The sequence below is a fragment of the Heptranchias perlo genome, chromosome 7, assembly GCF_035084215.1.
Source record: "Heptranchias perlo isolate sHepPer1 chromosome 7, sHepPer1.hap1, whole genome shotgun sequence".
Classification (NCBI taxonomy): domain Eukaryota; kingdom Metazoa; phylum Chordata; class Chondrichthyes; order Hexanchiformes; family Hexanchidae; genus Heptranchias; species Heptranchias perlo.
The window spans coordinates 5,176,594-5,186,742 of NC_090331.1; the positions used below are offsets into that span (position 1 = coordinate 5,176,594).

Here is a 10,149-nt window from a genome sequence, read left to right on the forward strand (position 1 = left end):
AGCAGTCCAAGCCCGCAGGCAGCAAGGCCTGGACAACATCCAGGCTTGAGCTCATAAGTGGCAAGTAACATTCGCGCCAGATAAGTGCCAGGCAATGACCATCTCCAACAAGAGAGAATCGAACCACCTCCCCTTGACATTCAACGGCATTACCATCGCCGAATCCCCCACCATCAACATCCTGGGGGTCACCATTGACCAGAAACTTAACTGGACCAGCCATATAAATACTGTGGCTATGAGAGCAGGTCAGAGGCTAGGTATTCTGCGGCGAGTGACTCACCTCCTGACTCCCCAAAGCCTTTCCACCATCTACAAGCCACAAGTCAGGAGTGTGATGGAATACTCTCCACTTGCTTGGATCAGTGCAGCTCCAACTACACTCAAGAAGCTCGACACCATCCAAGATAAAGCAGCCCGCTTGATTGGCACCCCATCCACCACCCTAAACATTCACTCCCTTCACCACCGGTGCACAGTGGCTGCAGTGTGTACCATCCACTGGATGCACTGCAGCAACTCGCCAAGGCTTCTTCGACAGCACCTCCCAAACCCGCGACCTCTACCACCTAGAAGGACAAGGGCAGCAGGCACATGGGAACAACACCACCTGCATGTTCCCTTCCAAGTCACACACCATCCCGACTTGGAAATATATCGCCGTTCCTTCATCGTCACTGGGTCAAAATCCTGGAACTCCCTTCCTAACAGCACTGTGGGAGAACCTTCACCACACGGACTGCAGCGGTTCAAGAAGGCGGCTCACCACCACCTTCTCAAGGGCAATTAGGGATGGGCAATAAATGCTGGCCTCGCCAGCGACACCCACATCTCATGAATGAATATAAAAAACTTCCTCCTCCACCTGCCCTCCTCTGCGCGAATGTTACTTGCCACTTATCAGCCCAAGCCTGGATGTTGTCCAGGTCTTGCTGCATGCGGGCACGTACTGCTTCATTATCTGAGGGGTTGCGAATGGAACTGAACATCAGCGAACATCCCCATTTCTGACCTTATGATGGAGGGACCTTATGACCTCATTGATGAAGCAGCTGAAGATGGTTGTGCCTAGGACACTGCCTTGAGTAACTCCTGCAGCAATATCCTGGGGCTGAGATGATTGGTCTCCAACAACCACTGCCATCTTCCTTTGTGCTAGGTATGACTCCAGCCACTGGAGAGTTTTCCCCCTGATTCCCATTGACTTCAATTTTACTAGGGCTCCTTGGTGTCACACTCGGTCAAATGTTGCCTTGATGTCAAGGGCAGTCACTCTCACCTCACCTCTGGAATTCAGCTCTTTTGTCCATTTTTGGACCTAGGCTGTAATGAGGTCTGGAGCCGAGTGGTCCTGGCGGAACCCAAACTGAGCATCGGTGAGCAGGTTATTGGTGAGTAAGTGCCGCTTGATAGCACTGTCGACGACACCTTCCATCACTTTGCTGATGATTGAGAGTAGACTGATGGGGCGGTAATTGGCCGGATTGGATTTGTCCTGCTTTTTGTGGACACAGTTGAAACATAGGAACAAGGTGATCAGATTTTCCCAAGCCAATTCCCTTCTGTTTTGACCCTCAGGATGTACCCAGTTGTTCCCAACGGTTTCCGTATATTGGACACTGACATTGTGCTGGGCGGTTACACTATCCCACGGAAGGTAAGGAAATCTCCCAATCATCATCTGAAATAAAAGGAGCATTTAACCTAATATATACACAGCCCAGCGCTCACACCGAGAGTGACACAGCCCAGCGCTCACACCGAGAGTGACACAGCCCAGCGCTCACACCGAGGGCAACGCAGCTCACGCTCACACCGAGAGTGACACAGCCCAGCGCTCACACCGAGAGTGACACAGCCCAGCGCTCACACCGAGAGTGACACAGCCCAGCGCTCACTCCGAGGGCAACGCGGCCCGGCGCTCACACTGAGAGTGACACAGCCCGGCGCTCACTCCGAGAGTGACACAGCTCACGCTCACACCGAGAGCGACACAGCCCAGCGCTCACACTGAGAGTGACACAGCTCACGCTCACACCGAGAGTGACACAGCCCGGCGCTCACACCGAGGGCGACGCGGCCCGAGGCTCACACCGAGAGTGACACAGCCCGGCGCTCACTCCGAGAGTGACACAGCCCAGCGCTCACACCGAGAGTGACACAGCCCAGCGCTCACACCGAGAGTGACACAGCCCGGCGCTCACACCGAGAGTGACACAGCCCAGCGCTCACACCGAGGGCAACGCGGCCCGGCGCTCACACCGAGAGTGACACAGCCCAGCGCTCACACCGAGAGCGACGCGGCCCGGTGCTCACACCGAGGGCGACGCGGCCCGGCGCTCACACCGAGAGTGACACAGCCCAGCGCTCACACCGAGAGTGACACAGCTCAGCGCTCACACCGAGAGTGACACAGCTCAGCGCTCACACCGAGGGCGACGCGGCCCGGCGCTCACACCGAGAGTGACACAGCCCAGCGCTCACACCGAGAGTGACACAGCCCAGCGCTCACACCGAGGGCGACGCGGCCCGGCGCTCACACCGAGAGTGACACAGCCCAGCGCTCACACCGAGAGTGACACAGCCCAGCGCTCACACCGAGAGTGACGCAGCCCAGCGCTCACACCGAGAGCGACGCAGCTCACGCTCACACCGAGAGCGACGCGGCCCGGCGCTCACACCGAGAGCGACGCAGCTCACGCTCACACCGAGAGTGACACAGCCCGGCGCTCACACCGAGAGTGACACAGCCCGGCGCTCACACCGAGAGCGACGCAGCTCACGCTCACACCGAGAGCGACGCGGCCCGGCGCTCACACCGAGAGTGACACAGCCCGGCGCTCACACCGAGAGCGACGCAGTCCGAGGCTCACACCGAGAGTGACGCAGCCCGGCGCTCACACCGAGAGCGACGCAGTCCGAGGCTCACACCGAGGGCGACGCGGCCCGGCGCTCACACCGAGAGTGACGCAGTCCGAGGCTCACACCGAGGGCGACGCGGCCCGGCGCTCACACCGAGAGTGACGCAGCCCGGCGCTCACACCGAGAGTGACACAGCCCGGCGCTCACTCCTCCGAGAGCGACGCGGCCCGGCGCTCGCACCGAGAGCGACTCAGCTCACGCTCACTCCGAGAGCGACGCGGCCCGGCGCTCGCACCGAGAGCGACTCAGCTCACGCTCACTCCGAGAGCGACGCGGCCCGGCGCTCGCACCAAGAGCGACTCAGCTCACGCTCACTCCGAGAGCGACGCAGCCCGGCGCTCACTCCGAGAGTGACGCAGCCCGGCGCTCACACCGAGAGTGACACAGCCCGGCGCTCACTCCTCCGAGAGCGACGCGGCCCGGCGCTCGCACCGAGAGCGACTCAGCTCACGCTCACTCCGAGAGCGACGCAGCCCGGCGCTCACTCCGAGAGCGACGCAGTCCGAGGCTCACACCGAGAGTGACGCAGCTCACGCTCACACTGAGAGTGACGCAGCCCGGCGCTCACACTGAGAGTGACACAGCTCACGCTCACTCCGAGAGTGACGCAGCCCGGCGCTCACACTTCACAGTAATGCAGCCAGTGTTCACATTCATAGTGACATAGTCCAGTCCTCGCACTAACAGATGACACACTAACCAGTTCTTACATTGATAGTGAATACAACCCAGCACTCACACTAAACGTGACAGAACCTCTTACTGGTGGCATAGTTTAAGGCTCAGATCAAGTGTGGTAAAACCAGCACTCACACTGGTTCTGACAGAAATCAAAACTGACAATAACAGTGACACAGTAGAGCCCTTACACTGATAGTGACAGAGCGCCGTCCTGACAGTGCGGCAGTCGATATAAACACCAGACAGGTGGGGATAACAGGGTGGACGGCCTCACTGCTGTATGTAACGCAGCCTTTCAAACATAATTAGATTAAAAACCACTTGTGATGAGTGCTCGAGGTTTCTTTGACGGATATTGTGAGATGATCTCACGTCCCATTTCTCTTCCCTGCAGACGCATCTGCTGTTGTGTCACTATGCCACGTCCCACAACGAGCAGGAATTCCCCAATCCCCACGTGTTCCTACCGGAACGCTGGATCCGAGGATCGGAAAAGCTCAAGCATCATCCGTTCAGCTCATTACCGTTTGGATACGGTGTTCGGGGCTGCCTGGGACGGAGGATCGCGGAGTTGGAGATGCAATTGACGTTAGCCAGAGTAAGTGTTGACGTTAGCCAGAGTAAGTGTTGACGTTAGCCAGAGTAAGTGTTGACGTTAGCCAGAGTAAGTGTTGATGTTAGCCAGAGTAAGTGTTGACGTTAGCCAGAGTAAGTGTTGATGTTAGCCAGAGTAAGTGTTGACGTTAGCCAGAGTAAGTGTTGATGTTAGCCAGAGTAAGTGTTGACGTTAGCCAGAGTAAGTGTTGATGTTAGCCAAAGTATTGATGTTAGCCAGAATAACTTGGCGACCAGGGCTGCCTGCGCTGTCCATTTTTCTTTACGGTGTTGAAAGTCTCTTTCTCATTGCAGCTGCTGAAACAGTTCCGACTGAAGCTGGATCCTGGAATGAAGGAAGTTCCTGCAAAGAGCAGGATTGTTCTTATTCCTGAGAAACCGATAAATCTGCAGTTTCTGGACAGGCAGTGAGTTTGTCGGAGCAGGACTAGGTGATTAGGCTCAAGTGCATCTCTTTCTCGCCGAGCGTCCCCTACCTGCCTTCTCACCAACATATCCCTTGCTCCTTTTCTCTCAGCAGTTCATCCAGTTGTCCCTTTAGCCCAGTTACACTGTCTGCTGCAATGTCATTCCTTGGTGACATATTTCATAACCGAACTTCCCAACTTCTTCCTAAATGATGAATTTTTAACCTGTGTCCCCTGGCATTTGAACCTTGTGGTGTGAATAATTTTGCTGCCGCCATTATGTCATTTCTTGTCTGACTCTTCCCACTCCTTTCACCACACGGACGGCAGCGGTTCAAGAAGGCAGCTCATCACAATCTTCTCACGGGCAATTAGGGATGGGCCGGCCTTGCCAGCGACGCCCACACCCCATGAACGAATAATAATAAGAAAAAAATGTCCAGGATTCTGATGGGGCCTGGCAAGACATGTGAACATTTCAAAATGACAGGCAGGAAAAGACCAGCTGCTCCATCAAGCTCGCCCCACACTCATGATGGCCAGAGCATCCTAACTGCACCCTCCCCCTGGACCTCCAGCCCCCCTCACCCACCTCACCCCACCTCCCGGCAGCCACGTAATCTCCTGGGAGAGGCAAAAAAAACCCAGGGCCAACAAGGGAAAAAAAAATGGACAATTCCTCTCCGATCCCCTCAAGCGATCGAACCCAGTCCAGGAGATCACACGGACCAAGTGTTATCTATAAAGACACTTCCCTTCTATATGATGCGATCTGTGCCCCAGTCAGGCACCGGTCCAGCTCCCTCTTGAAGGTGAGCAGAGAGTCGGCACCGACCACACCGGCCGGCAACACATTCCAGAGACTCACTGCTCTCCGGGGAAAGGAGAACCTCCCAACATCCAGTCTATTCCTGCTCTTCCATAGTTTAAACTCCTGACCCCCGGTCCTCCCCAATCTGTTAAACTGGAATAATCTCTCAACGGGGACTCGATCCAGCCCTTTAATTATTTCATAGACCTCTATCAGGTCGTCTCTAAGTCTACGCTGCTCTTAAGTAAATAGACCAAGGTCCATGAGCCTCTCGGAGTAGCTGAAGTCCTTTAAGCTAGGAATCATCCTCATAGCTCTCCCCTGGACCTTTTCCAAGTTCCATGTGAGGGGACCAAACTGGAAAGGTCACACAGGTGGCACGTACTCGACAGCCCCTCCACACCGGTCCGGACATCCATGCTGGCTCCTGCTCTGGTTGGTCACTGATTGGTGGGGATAGCGGACCACATGGGACCAATCAAACCGTGAGGGATACCCAAGGCACCTGTGGCCGCTGTCACAGCTCCTACAACTTTGCTTAGGCTAGGAAGGCCTCTATGTTGTTTTAAGTTTGTACTCGGGATTTGGGCGTCGTCGGCAACCCGGCATTCATTGCCTATTCCTAGATTTTAAAATTCTCATCCTCCTGTTCAAATCCCTCCATGGCCTTGCCCCTCCCTATCTCTGTAACCTCCTCCAACCCTCCAAGATCTCTGCACTCCAACAACTCTGGCCTCTTGCACATCCCTTACTTCCTTTGCCCCACCATTGGCAGCCGTGCCTAAGCTCTGGAATTCCCTCCCTAAACCTCTCCACCTCTCTCTCCTCCTTTAAGACACTCCTTATAACCCACCTCTTTCACCTGTCCTAATGTCTCCTTATGTGGCTCGGTGCCAATTTTTGTCTGATAATCGCTCCTGTGAAGCGCCTTGGGACGTTTTACTATGTTAGAGGCGCTGTATAAATTCAAGTTGTGATGGTGTGCCCACGATGTGGGTTGTGCCAGAGCTGTCGGGTGCTCTACGATTGCCTACGTTGTCCTACACACATCCACCACGGATGCAGGTATTGGACTATTGAGCCTCCACCTGTAGCACATTTTGGACTTCCGCCTGTGTGGTCTGTAAGGAACGATGGCCTAGAACTTTGGCTGCACAGTGTGTTTTTTCAGTGATAAACGGCCTCTTCAGCCTCCAATATGGCAGGCAGGATGCAGATACATTTCTGGCTGGAAGCGGGCTGCCCGCCAGTGTTGGATTCAGCTTACAAAGGGTTAACTCCCAAGGGGCATGCAGCATTTTTCTGACCTAACATTGAGCAGCAGACGAGAAACGGTGGGCTTTGGTCTTGGTATTAATGAGCGAGCAATAGAACGGTGTGTTTCTGTACCTTGGAAACCATGGAAAAGACAAGGGGGTCCATTGATTTCAGTCATTGTTGGCAGGATATCCATTGTGGGTTAATTAACAATCATAGAACCATACAGTACAGGAGGAGGCCATTCGGCCCATTGTGCCTGTGATCCCTCTTTGAAAGAAGTATCCCACTCCCCCTGCCCTTTCCCCATAGCACAGCACACTTTTCCCCTTCAAGTATTTATCCAATTCCCGATTGAATCTGCTTCCACCTTTCAGGCAGTTCATTCCAGATCATCACAACTCGCTGCACAAAAAAAAAATTCTCATCTCCCCCCTGGGTGGTGTAGCTCAGAGAGGTATTAAAAACTGGCGCAGTGTAATGGGGATTTGGGTTAGACCCGGGAAGATTGAGGCTCAAGGACTATGTAGAGTCATAGAGTCATAGAGTTATACAGCACGGATAGAGGCCCTTCGGCCCATCGTGTCCGCGCCGGCCATCAAGCCCTGTCTACTCTAATCCCATATTCCAGCATTTGGTCCGTAGCCTTGTATGCTATGGCATTGCAAGTGCTCATCCAAATGCTTCTTGAATGTTGTGAGGGTTCCTGCCTCCACAACCCTTTCAGGCAGTGAGTTCCAGACTCCAACCACCCTCTGGGTGAAAAAGTTCTTTCTCAAATCCCCTCTAAACCTCCCGCCTTTTACCTTGAATCTATGTCCCCTTGTTATAGAACCCTCAACAAAGGGAAAAAGCTCCTTAGTATCCATCCTATCTGTGCCCCTCATAATTTTGTACACCTCAATCATGTCCCCCCTCAGCCTCCTCTGCTCCAAGGAAAACAAACCCAATCTTCCCAGTCTCTCTTTATAGCTGAAGCGATCCAGCCCTGGTAACATCCTGGTGAATCTCTTCTGCACCCTCTCCAAAGCGATCACATCCTTCCTGTAGTGTGGCGACCAAAACTGCACACAATACTCCAGCTGTGGCCTAACCAGTGTTTTATACAGCTCCATCATAACCTCCTTGCTCTTATATTCTATGCCTCGGCTAATAAAGGCAAGTATCCCATATGCCTTCTTTACCACCTTATCTACCTGTTCCGCCGCCTTCAGGGATCTGTGAACTTGCACACCAAGATCCCTCTGACCCTCTGTCTTGCCTAGGGTCCTCCCATTCATTGTGTATTCCCTTGCCTTGTTAGTCCCTCCAAAGTGCATCACCTCACACTTTTCCGGGTTAAATTCCATTTGCCACTGTTCCGCCCATCTGACCAACCCATCTATATCGTCCTGCAGACTGAGGCTATCCTCCTCGCTATTTACCACCCTACCAATTTTTGTATCATCAGCGAACTTACTGATCATACCTTTTACATTCATATCCAAGTCATTAATGTAGACCACAAACAGCAAGGGACCCAGCACCGATCCCTGTGGTACCCCACTGGCCACAGGCTTCCAGTCACAAAAACAACCTTCGACCATCACCCTCTGCCTTCTGCCACTAAGCCAGTTTTGTATCCAAAGTGCCAAGGCACCCTGGATTCCATGGGCTCGTACCTTCTTGACCAGTCTCCTGTGGGGAACTTTATCGAAGGCCGTACTGAAATCCATGTATACCACATCCACTGCGTTACCCTCATCCACACGCCAAGTCACCCCCTCAAAAAATTCAATCAAATTAGTCAGACACTAGTACTCGATAGATATTGTTTCCTGGACTAAGCTTGCTTGATTTGTAAGTACTTTATCTTGTTTGGAGGATTAAACTTTGAATAATGTGTGAAACTTTGCTTGTGAGCGTATTGTCTTACTGCCAGTGACTGAACTCAGGTAAATTATAAGCAGCTAGTTCACACCAGCTGTCGAGTCTCAGTCGCTCAAGTGACCACTCCCTCCCTGTGTGAGCCCAGACAGTGAGGGTCGCAGGCAATCGGCCGTGGAGGGCATCACAGTTCAGCCTGATCCTGTACCCACCTTTTAAAAAAAAAGATTAATTCTTGGGATTGACAGTCTCTCTGACAGGGGGCCAGGAGATAAAACAGTATTTACTGGGCGATATCTTATCGTCGAGCTAATATTTGTGTTTCAGCAACTTGATCCAGCACAGCGTGACTGAGGCACCCATTATATGGTACAGCAGAGGAAAAGGCCATTCGGCCCATCATGCCTGTGCCGGCTCTTTGAAAGAGCTACCCAATTAATCCCAACTTGTATCAAACAATGACCAAGAGGCTGTGTAATTCCCTCTGCTGGGGCACAGGATGAGAGCCAAGCCGTGGCCATGATTCCTAGTCATTGGGGTCGGGGGGGGGACAGAGAAGGAGTCAATCACTGATTGACCTGTTTGCTCTGTCCCTAATGACCGGCCGCAGCTCACAGATTGAAAGTTGACTGGTTTCACTGCTACCAATTATACCCCTGGGCCTGGCTTGGCTCAGTGGGCAGCACTCTCGCCTCTGAGTCAGAAGGTCGTGGGTTCGAGAGCCCCACTCCAGAGACTCGAGCACATAATCCAGGTCGACACTCCCAGTGCCAGTACCGAGGGGGTGCTGCACTGTCGGAGGTGCCATCTTTTGGATGAGACGTTAAACCGAGGCCCCGTCTGCCCCCTCAGGTGGATATAAAAGATCCCATGTCTCTATTTGAGGAAGAGCAGAGGTGGTGTCCTGGGCCAATATTTATCCTTCAAGCCACATCACTAAAAACTGATTGCCTGGTCATTTATCTCATTGCTGTTTGTGGGATCTTGCTGTGCACAAGTTGGCTGCTGCGTTTCCTACATTACAACAATGATTACACTTCAAAAGGTACTTCATTGGCTGCAAAGCGCTTTGGGACGTCCTGAGGTTGTGAAAGTTGCTGTAGAAATGCAAGTTCTCTTTTCCTTTCAATCCCACCTCGAGTTCGTTCCACGTGTACATCACGTCTTTGCTTACTGGCACCGGTTCTAGTTATGCCGTTCGCTACGTTGGCCCTGTGTTCCCTTGTCCTAATGCCGTGGTTTAGTTTGAAGCAATGTTCCACATCTCTTTATTGTTTACTTTCTTCCACACCTCCGTACAGTCACTCTCAATTGCCGGCTTTCAAGGGGTGAAAAGACCAAGTTTTTTTTGCTCATAACTCAGACTTCTGAAGCAAGGGATCAGCCTCAAGGCTCTTCTCCGCATTATCCGCAAGGATTTAATGTCTCCCTTGATAAAAATTAGACACAATATTGAAGGTTTGGTCTGGTAGTGTGCTGTACACACTGTAACTATGATCTGTATTCCATTATTTTGTCTACTAGTCAAGCTCCTGTGGACTTGTTCACATTAAGTCAGAGGAAGAGTGTTATTTTTTAAAGCTGTTTGTT

The 10,149-nt window shown here is 52.7% G+C and overlaps 1 protein-coding gene across 1 annotated transcript in view; it reads left to right on the plus strand.

Moving 5' to 3' along the window:
• The window catches only part of LOC137323442 (sterol 26-hydroxylase, mitochondrial-like), a 60,461-nt gene extending 52,641 nt beyond the window's left edge, over window positions 1–7,820 (plus strand). The window contains exons 7-9 of the mRNA XM_067986915.1: window positions 1,579–1,657; window positions 3,998–4,201; window positions 4,513–7,820. Of these exons, the coding sequence (XP_067843016.1) occupies window positions 1,579–1,657; window positions 3,998–4,201; window positions 4,513–4,629 (400 nt within the window). The 3' untranslated portion in view covers window positions 4,630–7,820. The remainder of the gene's footprint in view (window positions 1–1,578; window positions 1,658–3,997; window positions 4,202–4,512) is intronic.
• Window positions 7,821–10,149: the final 2,329 nt, after the last annotated feature.